Source organism: Anser anser (genome assembly GCF_964211835.1).
Source record: "Anser anser genome assembly, chromosome: 7".
Taxonomy (NCBI): domain Eukaryota; kingdom Metazoa; phylum Chordata; class Aves; order Anseriformes; family Anatidae; genus Anser; species Anser anser.
In genome coordinates, this window is record NC_139727.1 from 24,471,685 (window position 1) to 24,491,185 (window position 19,501).

At 36.8% G+C, this 19,501-nt stretch overlaps 1 protein-coding gene across 11 annotated transcripts in view; it reads right to left on the minus strand.

Annotated features, from left to right (window-relative positions):
* PLCE1 (phospholipase C epsilon 1) overlaps positions 1 to 19,501 on the minus strand; it is a 160,628-nt gene that overhangs the window by 9,762 nt on the left and 131,365 nt on the right. For all 11 annotated transcript variants that reach the window (XR_014586530.1, XM_083843206.1, XM_083843208.1 and 8 more), the window contains 13 exons: positions 18,568 to 18,629; positions 18,283 to 18,448; positions 16,775 to 16,882; positions 16,234 to 16,350; positions 15,994 to 16,152; positions 14,853 to 14,976; positions 11,014 to 11,138; positions 10,198 to 10,315; positions 5,792 to 5,923; positions 4,292 to 4,582; positions 3,308 to 3,471; positions 2,119 to 2,380; positions 1,084 to 1,196 (listed from right to left, as the gene is read on the minus strand). Coding sequence is in view for 10 of the 11 variants with exons in the window: in XM_083843206.1 (XP_083699332.1) it covers positions 1,084 to 1,196; positions 2,119 to 2,380; positions 3,308 to 3,471; positions 4,292 to 4,582; positions 5,792 to 5,923; positions 10,198 to 10,315; positions 11,014 to 11,138; positions 14,853 to 14,976; positions 15,994 to 16,152; positions 16,234 to 16,350; positions 16,775 to 16,882; positions 18,283 to 18,448; positions 18,568 to 18,629 (1,941 nt within the window). In the remaining variant the exon portion in view is untranslated. The remainder of the gene's footprint in view (positions 1 to 1,083; positions 1,197 to 2,118; positions 2,381 to 3,307; positions 3,472 to 4,291; positions 4,583 to 5,791; positions 5,924 to 10,197; positions 10,316 to 11,013; positions 11,139 to 14,852; positions 14,977 to 15,993; positions 16,153 to 16,233; positions 16,351 to 16,774; positions 16,883 to 18,282; positions 18,449 to 18,567; positions 18,630 to 19,501) is intronic.

The following is a 19,501-nucleotide window of genomic DNA, read 5'->3' on the forward strand; positions in this document are numbered from 1 at the left end:
CAGGCATATGATTTTTAGGTTGCATTAAGAGAAACTACATAAATTGCAATGAATTTAACAGAGCAAAGCTATCTAGCTAATACATGGTTCTTACACTACAGATCAAGGAGTTTAAAGGAAAAAAAAAAGGTAACATAAAAACAAAACATGCCACCCTACCTTGAAGAGAAAGAAGAAAAAGGAAGTTCTACAGTGAGGGTACATAAACTGCCACTGAACAACAGGTACACCTCCATCACTCACTTGTTGAAACATTGTAGGTGAACTCAGACTATTTGAATTCAAAGTATGAATGACTGGATGAACACCTATAAAGCTTTTTTCCCCAAAAACCATTTCTGTTCTTCCTTTCTTCCCTATTGATTCACTGAGCTAGGTGTTTGGCACATATTCGCAGGAAGATAACACCTGCTACACAACCTAACACTCCAGCAATAAGCAAAATGACGATGTACGTGCTTAAAAACACTGCAACACAAGTGACCCGGATAACCTAATATTAAGGGCTTTCTTAATATATATATAAAATCACATTTGCATACATACACGTGCATTTATGTATACATGTGTGCATATTTGTACATATAAACATAAAGTTTTATGTTTAATGTTAACATTTGAACACATACACATGTATAAGTATGTATTTGTGCAAATACAGATTCCACCCTTTACTGTAACAGATTACAATTTTAGTCTCATTATGCCAAGGGAAACAGTAGTTGGTAGTTTGCATTTTTTTTTTTTAATTTGTCCAGAATGCATTGCTTATGACCCATGCATAAAGGAATCATCTCTGAACCTTACTACTCAACCACACTCATTCTCCAGCACAGGTGTTCTTGTGCTATACCTAAATATACCGTAAGCCAGCCTTGGAAAATCTTCACCCTCCCACAGTTTCAGTGGGATAAACTTACTACCACTGAAGCCCAGAAGAATTAGGCATTCAGGAACTTCTGAAAAATGTGCAAGTTTAAGGGCTAAAATCTTTGAACAGTCTGGTTCTAGAAGTCTCCACACCATAGCAGTCATTAAATTAAAAATACATGGCATTTACGAAAAAAAAATAATAATAATTACCATAGATGCAGTGTTTCCAGAAGGACTTTCTTCCATCCTCCGACTGTTTATGAATAAGCTAGAAATTTCTAATGCCTCATTGTGCAGGTTATGGAGCTGGACATGTCTATAGCCTAAAAAGAAAAAAAAAAATTGTAAGTACTTTGCCACATACTAGGACACAAGGCTTGGAAATGGAAATCTCAGATTTGCTGTATTTAAAGCTAGAATTTTCTATATCTATAGCATTAAAAACACTGGAAAAATACTGCATTACCGCTCTTGTCTGCAAAATAGCATAAACCAAATGCTTTGAACTGCTCAGTGGCTCATATAGCCATCTATCCTTATCTTGCTGTAATATTCAGTATATTCATACATGAAATAGTTAAATATTAGAATATGAATGAAACAAGGACACAGTCTCCCTAGGAAATGTACATATATTGCCAGATCTTCTCATATGCTAGGACTGTTTTGTTGTATTGCAGTGGCATAAAGTAAACTTGAAACTATTTTTTACCGTTCTGCTCAAGAGCTGCTGGCATTATGGGAACTCCCTTCCCCGGTGTTGTAGAACTACTGCTGCTTCTTAGTCTTTCTCTAATCTTTGTTCACCTTTCTTTCACCTCTCCTACTGCCACTGCTGCCAGAAGTGCAATTTTCCTCTGCCCTGATGATGACTAGTTATAGGAATTTCTTGGGCAAAAGGAAGTAGTGGAGTGACACCACTTTGGTCTTCCCAAGGGAGCAGCAAGTCTTGAGCTGAACACAGCCTCAGCTCTCACAACCACAGCTTGAGATCAGCACACGCCCCCCAACAGCATGCGGTCCATCTCAAATCTGGGGCTTCTCACAAGCCACTGGGTATCCTCCAGCTCCTAGTGAGTATTAGACCAGCATCACACTGCGAAGGTGAAGTATGTTGCCTGGTATTTGTTCCCTGAATCCTTCAGAAGAAGGCAACCAGCTGATTAAAAATATCCCCCCGGCAGGATTCAGTCCAGGAATCTGCTGGGCCATTTTGGTAAAAGGTGTTACTGCAAACTGTGTTACCTCTTTTTAGAGCTTTCAGTGGAATGATTCTTTGAGCCGTTACAGCTGAGCTGTTGTTTTCGACAACTGCAAATCGAAGAAAGACCAAATCTTCAAAGTGAACCCGGAAAAGAAACTGTTCGTTCCACATTGGGTTCAGAGTGTTGCGATGAATGGGTTTGGTCCGGAAATGGCAGCTATCCAGAGGCATCCCGAGCACATCAATTTCGATGCACGGACTTCCTGTGCTATTGCTAGGGCACACGTTCTGCCCAGACACGATCTGAAGCCGAGGAGTACACAGAGACACGAATTAGTTGAGTCATTCTTTTCTGTCACAGTTCTGAGCTAAACTTTGCTTTTATCACATCCCTAAGTAGTTTGCTACCACACTGATTTAATTACAGTGCTCCCCTACTTTCATAATTTCCAGGGCAGTAATTTCAGAAGCAGCACTGCTTAAACCCCACATGCCCTTGCTATGGTATCTTTCCTCTGAAAAAAATATACTATATATCATGAGTGTAACCATTCAAGGCATTTGAAAGTTAATCCAGAAAGAATGTCCCAGTAACATAGTCAAAAGGGATCAAATTTTCTTCTCAGTTACTCTGGGTAATGGCACTGACCTCTGGCTTGCTTTGATATACACAGCAGAAGAATCAGGTTTGCAATTACCGTGGCTGCGAGACTTTTGATTCTTATGAACCTCAATTTTCTGAAACATTTCCTGGAAGGGACTGGCTTCTTGGAATAGCACTTTTTGCCATACATCCGTGAAATGATATATGGGATTATATAACTTCTTTGAAAATATTTTTTTAATATTCAGTACAGCTTTTCACAGTGACTTTCTGTGCCACTTCTCAAGTGTTCACAAATGTGAAACATGCAGGCACAAGTGTACTTCTATACAGTTGTGTAGTCCCAGAGAAAATGGTGTCAGGACTGGATTTTGACAAACATTGTGAAGAAAACAGTGAAAGTAACTATGGATACAAAACAGCCAATAAAGTAAAATTAAGGTGATCATTTGCTCCTTCCCCCTCCGATTTCTTTTACATATATTGTCCTTCAGAAGTAAACGCAACAATTAAAGCTTCTGTCTTTTCACACAGAAGCATGACTGTAACGCTGGTTTAAGACTGTAGTTAAACGCTGCCTATTTCAATCTATTCAGCTGTATGAAATTCCCTTTTAATGTACTTACTGTTAAAGAATATATAGCTGGCTCCTTATTATCAAGATCTCTTTCTAACGGACAAAATTGCTGGTACATTGAGCAATTTTTATCCCACAGAACAGGAGGTTTCAAAACATATCCACAGCCGCCATTAGCCTCAAACATTGCTGCATTAAGTTGCAGAGGAAGATCTGTGAAAGTAAGGCAGCCAGAACTGACACAGAGCAATGGTACAGTGGAAAAACAGTAACAGTGAAGACAACACGTTTTAAATATTTATATATATATATTTCCAATTTTAGTACTATCAAATCCTGCTTGGTTTTCAGAGAAAGTTTTAGTTTATGTACCCAATCTGTCCAATTGTAAGTTATACAAAACTCTAAGAATAGTTCATTCTCTCCTATCCCTTTCTGATGTCTTTATCCAACTGTAGGACCCGCCTAAACCCATTCTCTGAGAAGTATCTAGATATTTGCCATGAACTACATAATGAAAAAGCATCATCTGTTTAGCTTTGTAGGCAACTTAGCAGATCCACCTTTGAAAAGGTGTGGGACCACAACATAGGATAGAAAAAAAATGTTCTGACCAACATTAAACCAGCATCCAGCATGTCTAATAAAAACAGTTACTGAACTGTTACCTTTTTATACTTGAAACTATCAGAATATATACATAATATGTACTTTTTGTACTTGAGTTACCTTTTTATACTTGAAGTTATCATAAGAGGACAACAGCCACTTATACTGAGGGGGAAAAAAGCATTCAGCAGTAGAATAAAAACTGAAGTTGTTGCTGGTCCCAACATTTCTGTGGTATCAGGAGATGTTTGAATTAGCATAAAGCTCCTGAATTGCTGCTCTTAAGAATTAGATTGCCATTGTATGAAGCTGCTTGTATTGGGGAGCACAGACAGATACCTTGAAGGTCAAATGCAGTTTCACACTCCAAGGACCTAATTCACATTTAAAATGTATAAAAAGTTGTGTGTTCCAGTACCCATACCGTCTGTTTGGTAGTTAAGAGCCACGAGCTGTACACCGTGGAGCCAGAAGATGAGTGGATGGGGATTGGAGGAGTCGATGCGTGTGGCAGCAGGGTATGTCCTGAGGAGCTGACAGGTGGTGTGCTGGATCAGCTTCTGGGAGTACCGCCGGCACAGCCGCTTGGCAGCGTTCTCGTTCAGGGAGGAGATATGATAGCATTTGGGCGTCCTTATGATAGCACTGAGAGAAGCTGGAGAATTGTAAGGAGAGCAAGGGTCTTCCCATGTCTGCCGCATCACATCAAAAGGACCTGGAAAATAAACAATACCCTCAGGTCACAGCTGCAGATGCAGAGACTCCAAGAACTCAATGTTTTCTAGTGAGCTGTCTGCGTATACTTTGGAAATAGTAGAAAAAGATGATCCTGGAAAATGATACCATTGAGTATAAATGTCACATTCCTTCCTGTACAGTAAGAACAATCCACAAGAGGAAACAATGTTTAAATATTGGAACGATACTGTGATTTAGAGCACTAAAGTTCAAACACGGAGTTGTAGGGTTGGCCTCTGTAGGATTTGCATCCCTAACTATCACATACTTACCCAGCTGTAGGGTCTTCTGGGAGACACTATGCCATTCTTCTCATTTATACATTTTACATTAGGAAGGGAGGCAAGATGGAAAAGCCATCTGGTAAGTCACCTAACAGGCAGTTTATACGGTGCCCTAAGAGAGTTAGGTGACAAGTCTAGCAAAATACTTATGACCTTAAGAATTAGGCACTAGAGTTCTTTGTTTGTAGGTCACTGGTTTCTTGGAGGGAACCTAACCTGTCTGCTGCAGCCAGGCACTTGAGCTGAAAGAAATGCAATGTTCTTTGGGCCAGAAAATGAGCACAAGAAATGGTACAGATCTGTAACTTTCCATCTACAGCATTCAATTGAAAGGCAGGTCATCTGGGCTCAATCCCTGCTCCAGGACCTTTTCTATACTTTCCTTTGTGTTTCTTTACGTCTGTTCATATGCAGAAGTACAATTCCCAAGTTCACAAATTGGAGTACACCTGTGGAGTCTAAATATTTCTAAGGTGGAACACAGGAGTTTGCACAATTACACGTTTGGACTTGGCTGAATTTTAGGTAACTAAGTCCTACATCAGACGCTAAAAATCCTTTTTGGGATCCAGCCCAATAGTCCTGCCTTCCATTTGTACTTTAAAAATATTCATTCGTATCTCCTAAAATACAAACTTGAAGATAGAGTACTTAAAATATATGTTGGTTTTGAATCGTTTATAAATTAGGGTGTTATTTTCCCGACCAATTAATCCTGTTCTAACATTCCACTACTATACACTCAACACTTGCTATAATAGTGTTACTGTAATAGCTGCTGTGCTAACAAAAAAACATTCCAGAGTTCAATATCTTGCACATTATGAAGTATATGATCTTTAACAACTTGGTCTGGTACAAAGTCATTCCACGTGACTGATGAAAGAAGATGCTAACTTTACCTTTTCCAGATGCTTTGGCAAGAGTAGCTGACTCCCCAGGGCTTAGTCTGCCAGGATTGTTGCCAAAAATGGACTTCCTGCTTTTTCTTTCTTTTCCTCTGCTAGAGCCAGATGGGTTTAGAGTTGACAAGCCTGTTCCCATAAATGTAAAATAAATGAGCCAAAAAACATGACCAAGAGGGCACGACATTTTCCATCCCATTTTACATTATTTTTCGAGGCATGAATACTCCTGTTATATAGTAAACAGGGCAAGGAGTGTATTTTCCTCCATAATTTAATTTTAACATCCTTAATACATACAAGCCTTTATATATTATATAAGCATATAATATATGTATTTGTATATATAATATTTATATAACGTATATGAAGCAATACAGATAGATATACACCTGTATCTCTGTGATATAACTTCTCCATTTTACTTTTTGGCTTCAGAAAGTTGTGAGTGCCTCAAATTGCCAAATGGTCCTAATTAATACTAAAAAAAATCTGTAATAACAGTCCCAATATATTCATCCTAAGAGTAATTTCAAAAAATATCCTTCCTACAGAAGCAAAAAATCTGTACAGTACTGAATATCATGGTATTCATCTAGGATACAGTAGCTACACAATTAAATAAATGCAAAAATATGATTTAAAGACAAAATGCAATGGAAAACCCCAAAGGTCTGATGGTTAAACAGTTTAACCTCAAGGTGTTTTGAGAGTTATCTTAATAATTATTTGTATTTCACTGATGACAAATATGGTAGGTATGTGAAATCCATTAAGCATGTAGTGGCCAATACATGCTAGAAGCGGAGCTGGAAAGCTCTACTATAGCTATTATTCAAGTATACACATTCCAACAAAATAATCATTAAAATCGTGATCTAAATCCCTGTGAAATAAACAGACTTCATTCCCTTTAAGGTCAGTTTATTTCTGTTGACTTTGAGAGAGTTCATGGCAGACCAAAGTCAAAATCTAAGTCAAAACATGTGATACTCATTCTAACACACACAGCAAAGAGGTGAGGGATGCTCTTAGAGACCCATGATGTACTTTTATATAAAATATAACAAAGTACACTGTTATATGTCTAACTGTGACTCAGAAAATGATCCTCATGTACTCCCATCAATTCACACCTGCCTAAAGACCGTCTGGCTTTATACCTATATTTCATCTACAAATATAAATCACAAAGAGGATACACTGATCTCTGTTCTATTGAAGTCAAGCCCACAGCTGTAAATTTTCAGGTCTCAATCTTTATGGCACGTCTACATGTACTTCATAAAACTATGCTGATAGCTTCAATGGAACTGCTTTGGGTTAGTAAAATTTAGTATGTGCATAAATGTTTTCAGTGCTGGAGACTTACTGTCTCTTTGGGCCAAAGCATACACATAAACAATAGAAGATGGTAGAAGCTGAGATCAAGGAATACGAAGTGACTAGAAGAAAGAGGAGTTATGCAGAATAATTTAATCCCAGTTTTCAATGGATCAAACGGATTTGGCACACAAGATCCAGGTTTCAAAATCCTGTTGTGGAGACTGTCACTGAGGAAACAGACTAACCTCATAAATCACCAGAGACTGCAATGCAAAACATCAAGGTTAAATGAACTGTATGTGATGGCCACAGGGTAAGCTGCAGCTTGGAGTTTTCTTTCAGTCTTTCCCATGGGCATGCTTTGCAAGTGACAGGCCTTCTCCCAGAAGTAAGCTCCATTTTTCACTCCAATTTAAAGTGGGCTCCCAAGTATAGCATCACCTATTCATAGAATCATAAATTCAGAGCATAATGGAGGTTGGAGAGGACCTGGAAATCATCTGGTTCAATCCCCTGGTCAAAGCAGGACTGACTTAGATTCCATCATACTACCACGATAACAGAGCAAATGTTTCATATCTCCCTACAACCCCTATGCTATATCCTTCAGGTTACAGAATTTAGTGCCAGCCTCTCTTGTTAGACATAAGCATATTACTCTACTGCTTTTGGAGTTTTAATCCAGAGGATGGCAAACTCCCTTGCCCTTCTTATTCTAACCATGCCAAAGTAACAGGTCAAACTATAATTGTCACTATCTCGCCACGTGTTTCTGATGAGCAGCCAGTTAGTCTGCAGGTTTGCAGACCCTGAAAATAATTTACAGTACTTTACAGTACAGTGCCATTTTTTATGTTCACCTTAATTTCTTCAAAATTGGTACCATACTGGCAGATAGTGTGATACAGTGGAGATGGTATCTGAATTTTATGATGGTTACCTTACGTGACTCTCTGCTCATTGCATTTGGTTGTGTGGATCCTGTTTTTACGTACTTTCTCTACACATTGTATAGGAATCCTCAGCACCAAGCCAACAAGCCACGTGCAAATGAGTTATAGCAATACTGTGCTCAGGTATACTTCACTGCCCTCATTTTTGGTGACCCCAAAACATTAAGAACATTATCTAATTCTCTTAGATAATGGCACATTGATACATGACAGACTGAAATTGAAGTTAAATAAGGACCATAAAGGTCAAATACCACTGAAACATCAAGAGCAGTGGTGGGTTCCTCCTTACCAGAGATTTTATAAACAAGAAATATTTTTTCTCCACACGATGAATTGTTTCAACCAGGGAGCACTTTGGGAAGTCCATGTTACTCAGTAGACTAGGCTTAGTGAACATAATGGTCCTTGTCTCATTTTATAGTCACAAATAATAACGCTCAGAGACATGGACAGTTGTAAACACAGAACAGAAGTATATGGTGACAGGACAAATAAAGTATTCACACTGTTGGTCAGCCACTGAGACAATGATCCTGCCCTCACTATCTCCAAAAGTCCTGCATTTTCTGAGCTGAGGAAGGAAATTCACTATGTCTGTGACCTCCAGCTGAGCAGAGGAATCAAATCAGTAGCATGTGGTCTTTGATGTCTACATGTGTTGCAGAGAAGGTAGTATTTGTCTCAAAGGGGGAAACATACACGAGTTTGTTGGAAAACTAACTCCTGTAGCTTCATGTGTTCATCTGTGAACAGAACTCATTTTTTTTCTCAAGAGTTCTATTCATATGCCCTTTAAAGCAAGAAGAAATGTGATACAGAGAGCAAATATTTCTGTTTCTAACTGAACTTACGTTAAAAACCTGATATATTTTAAAGTTATCACAGATCACCATAACTTCTTTGTGTGTCAAAATACTTGGAACATTGTAAATTATCTCTGTTTAATCTTGAAGATCATTCTTTAAAAGAAAATATTTTATTTGAAAGATATCTCATTGTAGACTTCATTAAAGAGTATCAAATTTGAATTTTTAGAAGTCATTATTGTTACAAGTAACACCTACAATTCTTAAAGTTATAAAAGATAATAAAAGAATGTCTCTCCATTTTTCAGCATGTTTATCTTGCCTATTTGACACTATTTTATGTTTGGCTAGCTTCTCTAATCTGATTGTAGTTCTATTTGTATAAGATCATGATTTGGCAGAATTCCTAACTTTTCCACGGAGAATCATTCCATTAAAATGTAGATTTTTCATTCAAAACATTAAACACTTCAATAAACAATAAAATCTCAATTTAAAAGTATTTATGTACAAAGTATGAGCCAAAACACACTCTACCTCATGTTTCAGTACTGTACAAGTAACTGTCAGTGATCTCTTCAGTTACTCCCTCTTCTTCTGCTTTGCAAACATTATTTTTCCTACCCTATAAAATAAGACACTCTTATTTCCTTAACCCTTTCCACATAGTATGTGTGTGTTTGGGGATGTGTGTGTGACTGCACAGTCAGCTGTTCTCACCCACCCCATGAAAAGGCTGCTTTGTCTTCCTTCTTCATGGAGCTATCCCCACTGGCTTCTTCATCCCAGTGGTCAGAAAATCTAAGGAACTTCAAAAGGTTTGAGCTTTCTGCAATACCCCAACAAATGGTTCCCTTCCTATTCACTTAGGAAAGGACAGAAAATGCAGATTGTAGGTAAAAGTGAAAAACACTAAACTGAGATCACTTAAAGAATGTGACAAGCTCTTCATGCAAGGTTTTAAGGATATTTTCCTTCCTAATTTAGTGTCTCTTTACATGGAAATTCAGAGCTCTTATGATAAGGCTTTATTTCATCTGTCATGCCGTAATGAAGCAGTTGTCTAAAGTGTGAAGACTGGGAAATTTCCATTTTGTAAACATTTTAATATGGCAAGCAGTATATCTTCTCGTGATGGATTTAAGCATGTAATTTCTCAGCTAGAAGCTATTATTTTGTAGATTACCAAATCATCAAGAAAAAAATATCCTCAACTACTTAAATTTAAAAAAGCTTGTGCTAAGCAATTCAAAACATAAACATAGTATCTCAAAGAATTAGAAAGTTTGATACAGTAAAACAGAGAGGTACTTACCTGGGAACTTTACAGCTTGACAGTAAATGACGAGATCTGATAGCTCTGGGGCTATCTGTCTGCTTTCCTTCTTATTTTGTGGAAGGTAGAATTCTTCACCCAGTTCCATATCGTAAACCTAAGTGACAATTCCAATAACATACAACAATAAAATTACTGCATATGGAAGTACTCTTCTTACTTATGTCCTTTAAATCTTTTATCTCATTCTTTCTACATAGTTTGCTGTCTTCACCTAACAGATCTCTGGTTTATGCATCAATTCCTGTCACTGACACTGGGACAGTGTGCAAAAGCCTCAATCAGAGTCATTTCTGCACGTTTAGGAAAAAAATATTCTGTTTTCAGGAGAAACTACAACTACAGCAATGCAGTGGTTTGGCTAATAAATAGTAATGTGGCTATTTGATATCATAGTAGAACATTTTATATTATTTAGAAACACAAAGACACTGAATATTCAGATGAAATTTTCAGTTCTGTCAATGTCAATAGAAAACAGATATCTCAATAACCTTCAGAATTTAGCTTCAATTGAGTCCTTTATTGACAGTTATTGACAGCACCAACAGCTAAATTTTCAGCCAAATGACATATACATCCAATAACCTCTAAACACTTTACTTGAACGGTATGTTGAATGTTTATTCTATTTAATTTATTTTCTCGGCTGTGTTTCCATGCCTTCTACTATTTGTCTTCATTAAAGTGCATTTACCATCTGATATCTCAATTATCTAAGCTGTACAAATCCCGTTAAAGTTGATTATGTATCAAAGTGGGGCTGAGAAGGAAGGGGGAAAAAAGCAGAACTACCTTTCCTTTATTACTGTAAGTAGCACAATCAGCCTTCTTTATTCTTTTGGCAGTCTCTTCATTATATTCAAACTGCAGCTTGTCACTTGATAATTTATTCTCAGGTCGGTCTTCAAGAATGTTATCTAAAAATTAATGGAATTTTAATAAACATAAAGCCAAACAATTTCACCTGGAAATTTAAGTTGATTTAACAGTATCTGTGGATAATGCCATGAATTTTATCTGAATAATCAGATGCTAGAATAATGCATTTACTGGTCAAAGCATTCTCTTTTAGTAGTAACTTTCTACTTTAAAATTTTAATGCTCAGCTTTGGTTAATATGTTGCGCTTTTTAAAAGCCCATCCTTTTGTGCTCAGAAGATGCTTAAAAAAAATAATTTAATGAATTAAAATTTCTTCTTCAAACTTGCTATCTGAAAACAGCTGATACCCCCAAACAGCAAAGAATTGCTGGTCCAAACAAGTAACCACATCAAATATGTATAATGTGTCTTTGAACAGCATGTTTTGGCTTTCTCCTCCTTACATTCACCATGCACAAATATTTTTTTACATCTATAGGAATTCATCTTCATAGCTGCATATTTATCAGAGAATAATACACCAACTAATTAGTCTTTCTGGATCAAGATATTGTAACTGTCACAAAAGGAATGGTTTTATTTTATTCCTGATATTTCTGATGCTTTGACCATATTCTTTCTTTGCATAACCAGTGTCACACATGCAGCCTTCTAACAGTTCCTGACCAGTTAACAATGCAATATAAAAGTATCTGATTACATTTTTAATATGAAGTAGAAACCATATTTTCACATGGTCATTTTTAACAGGCTGGAGATGCAGTGCTGATTTCATGCAGTTAAAATGCTCAACCAAATGGCCTTTACCTTCCTGGCTGTTAGGAGCAGGAGAAGCATTAAGGACATCAGCTACAGGGAAACGGAGTCAGAGAGGGAATAAGAGTAAAGGAAATTAAGATTTACAGCCAGAGAAATGAAAATTAAGTGTCAGTTGTAAAACTATTAGCTTTACACAAACCTAATGGATCAGTGAGAAATACAAAACTGAAAATCTTTTAGAAAGTTTACAGACTATTTAGATTAGTTTTGTCAAAATATCAACATAAATAAAGATCCCAAAGAATAATAATTCTAATAAGGCAGTAGATCATGCCTCAGATTCCTTCATATTTTGCACGCTGTGAATGTTTCTTGCTAGGTTCAGATTTTTCAAATCTTCTCTTAACTAGAACATTGCTCAAACATTACTTACTGCCGTTGGCTTGCAATATTTTCCTTGCAAACATGTTAACAAATGTCCAAGTTTTTCACAGCAATTTTCAGCTATGCTCTCTCTACCCTGCCCCACACAAGAATACTCAGATAGGCAGCTAGGCCTACTTTCTAGCAAAACATAACTGCAGGTAGCACCAGAATTAAACTGTAATTTTTCTATTAGCATGAATAATTAGCATGAATCCCGCAGGCAACAACAGTCAGATCTTGCATTCATTAATTTTTGATAATTTTTTAAAATCATTAACACAGAAGCAAGTAAAGAGACTGACTGTGCTGCAAGATATGCTCAAGCATCACAACTTTGAACATGACATCTAGAACTTAAATAGGTACGTATAAGACTTAATGGTTCAATAAGTAAAATATTTTACTCTTTAGCTAGGAGAACATGCCCAACTGCATAAGACCAATAGCTTGATATTCTGTTTCAGACAGTGGAAACAGGAGATGCTGTTTAAAGAGAGCACTATGTATAGTCTATTTCCCTTGGACCACCCCAACATCCACAATTGCTGAATATTAGGGATGTTGGACTGTACATTTCTACTTATAACTTTTACTTATAATCCTGTCCATAAATTTGTCCAATCCATATTTGGCCCTGCTGATACTGTTTGCCTCCACAATTTCATGTGGCAGAAAATTCCAGATGTTTACTACCAGCTGCACTTTAAAAAAATACTTTATTTTACCCCTCTTAGACCAATCTACTTGTTTTACTGAGAGCCTCCTAGACCTCATGAGTAACGGTGTTGTACTCCCTTTTATCCACTACTTTGTCATTCATAAATATTCTCCAAATCAACCCTCAGTTCTCTTCTCTACCACATGAAGAATTCCAGCCTTTTCAGACTCCTGCAAGGCCACTGCACCATTCTCTTTACTTTCTTGGTTGCCATTCCTCTGACTTACTCCAAAATAACCTTCTCAAGATCTGTAGGCAAGAACTGCACACAGAACTCAAGTTGTGGCAAACCAGGGTTTTATACAGAAGCAAAAAGGTGTTTTGTTTTCAGTACGCTTCCTGATGATCACCAATATTTTATTGGCTATTATGGCTACCACCATACACCAAGCTGAGGACTTCAGGGAACTTTCAATCACTCCAAGATCTCCCGAGTAGTTAGGGCCAGTGTAGAATTTCGAATCATGTAGCAAGCTTTTGTTTTTCTTTCCCACTTATATTTATATATGATCTTATGTATTACCTTATATTTGTCTACACTGAAGCACACCTATAAATTTTTGTCCATTTGGTCAGTTTTGAGACTCATATCTGGAATTATTTAACAATGTTGCAGCATTTAACTTCCCAAAGAGCATGATATTACTTGTGGCATCACTATTGTATCACTGAGGCCCCACTTGAGTATTGCATACAGATTTGGGGACCCCAGCACAAGAAGGACCTGTTAGAGCAGGCCCAGAGGAGGGCCAGGAGGATGATCAGAGGGCTGGAGCACCTCCCCTATGAAGACAGGTTGAGAGAGCTGGGGATGTTTAACCTGAAGAAGAGAAGGCTCCGGGGAGACCTCATTGCAGCCTTTCAGTACTTAAAGGGGGCTTAGAAAAAGATGGGGAGTGACTTTTCACACAAGCAGATAGTGACAGGACAAGGGGGAATAGTTTTAAACTAGAAGAGGGGATATTTATGTTAGATGTTAGGAGGAAATTCTTTACTCAGAGGGTGGTGATGCACTGGGCACAGGTTGCCCAGAGAAGCTGTGGGTGCCCCATCCCTAGAAGTGTTTAAGGCCAGGCTGGATGGGGCTTTGAGCAACCTGGTCTCAAAAGCCACAGAGGTGTCCCTCTGTGACCATGGCAGGAGGGTTGTAATTGAATGATCTTCAAGGTCCCTTCCAACCTAAACCATTCTGTGATTCTGTGATTGTTCAAATGCACTGATCTACGTTAATATATTATCTGAAAATTACCAACAAAAAATAACAAATACTCATAAACTGTTATTCCCTGTTCACTTGAACAAGCCCAGATACAGTAGCTTCTCTACCTTTATGCATGAAGCAAACAGCTGACACTGAAAATGGAACTAAAATAGGTATTTCAGGGGTCTCTGGGATTAGAAATCAACCACAGAGGGTTTTTAAGAATCTGCGTCTTAGATTAATGCCAGTCAGGCAGATGCAAGGACTAAGCCTGTTGCGAACCTTGAACTTCCAAGTGTCTCGACTCCTTCGAAAAGACAATACAGGTGAATGTATATAAAGTACACTATGAAGATAATATTTTTGCATAATTTATAATGAACATAAAAATAATCCATAAAGACTAAAATTCAGCATACATTGCACAGTTAAAACATCAGATGGTTGGAATTAAACTCACACTCACATTCTCTATACGTTCAAATTATTTTCACTACTGCATCAAAGTGCCACTGAGGACATTTAGTACATATCACAAGGTAAGATCAACTTACCTATATTGTTCCTGAACTAGAATGATACGTGCATGTCTTATTCCTACAGTTCTCTAACAAAAATACTGTAATAAATAAATATATATTGTTACCATCAGAGAGAGATTCATAGTCATAGTCATATTCATCCTCTTCATCTTCTTCCTCTTCATTCGTAGTTGTAGGGTTGCTAGCACCATTGCTAGCCTGTGCTTGCATATGCGCCAGCTGGTGAGCCTAACACATCAGAAACACTTATTAAATTACTGGAAAATATTTTTAAAAAGCAAAAGTCTTTTCTTCAGTATTTGAATCTTATTTTGTTTATATGAAAGTACTGAATACATATAGTGAGGAATAAGTAAGATTGTCAAGATCAAATCAACATACCATTCTAAGGGCTTCAGTACAAAGAAAACATGTATTGGTAGAAAAACACAAATATATGAATCCTGATTAATTATAGGGAAATGTCCATTTTGCACATTATTCAGAACAAGACTGCCTTTTCCCAGTCTGAAGTATGCTGTTTTAGAATCAATTTAAAACTTTTTTAAAGAATGAAGAACATCCATATACTGGTACAATCAGTGTGATTTACTTATTCTGATACAAGCATGCCAATCTAAATGGGGAAGATTTTCTGTGAGGAAAACTTAAAATTCAAGAAAAAATCCCTTTTTTTTGCCTCCTAAGATTTGTTATTTTAAACTGTATTTACATTTGGAATAAAAGCAATTAGTTTGCAATGAATCAATCCAATTGCACTCTATCTGAAAAACAGCATCCCCCACCAAAAGGGAAGAAAAAAGGAAATATTTGCCTGGCTTGAATACAAAAAAGGAAATAAAGCCAAATTCTATTAAAAATTACAACATACTATTTATATATATACATATATATACATGTATATGAGTATACTTGAGTATTCTATATATATACACACATGATGCACCTCACTATTTCTCATGAGCATGCATGAACAGCATGTTATATATAGCTTCAGAGTGAAACTTCATTTATTTTCATCACATAGAACATGTGGTGCTAATCATAGTACCATGAAGTATTATAAAAATAAAATACACTAAACTTTTGTGATGCTGTCTACTTATTTGCAAGTGTTGTAATTCGCTCTGAGTCTTTCAAGCATGATAATGCATTAGGTAATTCCGCAGTACAAACTTAAAATACAAATGAATTACTTCTAGCTATAGTTAGATCTCACTGCTTCCTACTAAGAAAGAACTGTACCTTTTGTTTCAATATATCCACTGGTGTTTGATGGGCTTTGAGCTTCTTGTTTTTAAGCAGGATTTTTCTTTTCAGTTGGCCAGGTGAAGGAAGCATGGGGTCATCAGAAAAGTCACTCTCAAATAAAAACTTTGTTACCAGCTTATCTCCAAATACATTCTGAAATATCGAGAATGTAATATATTATGAAAGAATCCCTAGGCTTGTGCTTAGAATAATTTACCACAATTTATGGTCTACCTTAAAAATTTCAGCCATCTTGCGCTGCTGAGGTAATGAACAGTGGTTTTCTATGGATATGATAATTGGCATGTCAGAGGTGATAAATGCGTTGCGATCAATAGCTTCAACTACTTCCTACAAGAATGAAATGTCATCGAAAGAACGTGATTAGTTTCCAGCATTCAGTCAACTTACTTCAGTTAAAAGGGGAGAAAAGGGGGCATTTGTTTTCCCCTCTAAGAAGAATCCACTGTATGCTTCCATAATAAGACCCTCCAGATCAGTCTAGCATCTTGTTACAACAGAAGTGATAACAGCTACTTATAGTTATGTTGACACAAAAAACACATGGAAAATTACATACATTTGCTACAAAAACTAATTTGAAAACCATGTTTACAATTAAGGAGTTTGTCTCTGATGTAGTACATAGTTTATATCCTATTAGGATTTAGCCTATTAGGATTTGTATTTCCTGTAGACAATTTTTTTTACCTCATTAGAGAAAAAAGTACAGATTTTTGTTTTGTTTTGTTTTTATATGCAATTACTAGCATACCTTAAAAGAGATCTTAGTAGTAAGAGTGTGCCCATGATAAATGATAGGCATCCCATCATCACCATCCCAGCAGTCTAATTCTACACTTCTACAGCCTTGTAAGAGAACCTACAATGCAATTGAACAGTGTGAGCATGTAGAAACCATAGACTCATATCATCAAAGCAGAAGATGAGCATTGCAGAGCTAATGAAAGCCCAGTGATCCAGAAGAAGAGCTGGAACGAGCAATCTCTGAAGAGTAAACACAGTCCACAGAAGCTACAGTCCCCGGCTAACTGCATTTCCTAGTGGGAAAATGCAGAAAGCATTTAAGTTCTTAGGAGAAATACCATAAAGCTTGAAAATTCACGGTATTTTATGGAACATATGGTATCTGCAGAAAGGGGTTTTTAATATTATGAGGGGTTCTTAATGTCCAGAGGGAGACTGGGCTAGTTTTTACTGAAAACTAACATCTCTACAAGCAAAATCATTTTCAGCAAATACATTCATGAACAACAACAAAAAAATACTTCTCCTATGCAAAATGCAAATTATTGTGTTTCAGGCAGTTGTGTCTATGGCTGGCACACCATCACTTCTGTGAGAGCCAGACACATTGAGCCAGAACAGACTGCCCCCTCTCCTCTGGGGACAACTGCCTGGGGGACAGGAAGAGGCTTTTCTGCATCATGCATATATTAGAGCCAGCTGAGCTCTATCTCGCTTCCAATCTATTCCCAATAAAATACTCACATCACTCTGTGCAGTGCTGTTATGGGAACCTCCTTTGCAACTACATTATTCAACACAATCGTGTTATTCAGGCTTTCCTAACACAGCTTCACCCTTCTATCTTAAAACTCCAAGCTAAGCGGCACATGGGATGCCAGATGAGCCCTTCTCAATGGTGAGTCACTAACATCTAGAGTAATGAAAACACTGCTCACAGGGAAGTTGATGCTTTCTCTAGCATTTGGTAAATATACAAACACACAAATACATATACATGCACACAAACACACACAGAACCAAATGCCCTAGTGAGAAATCATTCTTTTCCTGTTCACAACCAAAGAGGCATAAAGTCTAAAAAACTCTAGAATATTCCTAGAAGTAATGTTTTTAGAATTTGTAGTTCCATTTGATATTTGTCTTTGCAATGCAATGTACAATATTTGAATAGTGTTTTTGACATCTGAATGAACTAAAATATTAGATCAGTCTTTCCTGTGGGAAAGTCTAATTTTAGTAGGTTGGGTCAGACCGACTGGTGTCTAGATGCTATGAATTTCAAACTAAGCCCTCTTTTTTTTTTTTTTTTTTTTTTTTTTTTTGCCTTAGAAAAGACATTCGAGCACAACTGTGCTTACGGGCAGCTTTCCCACACGTCATGTTTTCCAATGTTTTACAAGCGGGGTCTTAGAACATTCAGATATACAAAGCAAAAAGGTCACGTTTCTGCGACTTGCCAGTCAAACAAAGAATTCCATGTTGAAAATTATGCAGTGATCTAAACCTGTATACCTGGCTGTAGAGCTCCACTGAGGATTCCCCTTTAAGCTGATGGCCAGTAAGGTAAGTATTGTGTGAAGATTCAATGTAATAATATGACAGCGGAAACTGCAAGTCCTCAGCATTCTCTTGTGACTCATCATTTTTGGAGGCAAAGTTGTCTTTATCCATCAAAAACCTAAAAGTGAGATGTCAAAAAATTTTATGCTATGCTGAGTATTTGTGAATGTCATGCAAACATTAATATACTGGTGTCATCATATAAATATATATATAAATTATCACTTAATTAATTACCTGGCAAATCCTTCAAAAGATAGCAGCCCCTGCTGGCACATATTCACACTAGGTTCAAATTTCTACAAGGAGGAAGAAATGTAAGAGATATATAATAATTATTTTTAGAAATACTGCTTTTTCATATTTTCATAGTGTAGTTTTCGCACTGAGCCAACTAATTAGTATATCTAAAACCAGTCTTTTTGTGGATAAAGTAGTAGCGGTGTCTGCAGAATGCTCATGCTTGTTTTAAAAATCACTAAACAAGCAATCTAAACTATTAATTGCAGCATCATAGAATCATTCAAGTTAGAAGGCACTTTGAAGGGTCTTCTGATCTAACCTCCTGTTCAAAGCAGAGTCAGCTCTTAGGCTGAAATTAAAAAGGATCTATAATATGCACCCTTTTCCTATCAATTGTGCTCAAATACAACACAATTAGAGACTTGTGGTGTGCTACCCTGACATTCCTTTAGAATTTATGTCTTTTGAACTTTGAAAATTTATGTTACATATTGATAGTTGAAATATCCAATTTCTAACCTTAGTTAACTGCTAAGTGGGTGCTTGGTTTTGGATTGTACTCATTACACATTTGGAGGTATTCAAAATTAGCTAAATACTTTCTAATCACTTCAGCCATTGTATATAACGGAATAAGATGTTCACATTTGCTCCTGGAAAATAACTCAGAGGATGAATGTTTTATTAAGGTCTGTTTTTTTGATTGTTTGTTTCTTTCTTTCTTTCGTTCGTTCATTTGTTTGTTTTAAACAATAAAAGAAAAATATGTGAAAATTTTTTAAGTTAGGGTTAATCTGTACCAAAAGTCATCACAAACAAGAAGAAAACAATGCACTGTCATGAATACTTTTCCCAAGTGTTGATGTCCCTTCCCAGGTAAAGCATATATAGCTAAAAAAAAAAAATATGTTTATTTGCATGATTTTTT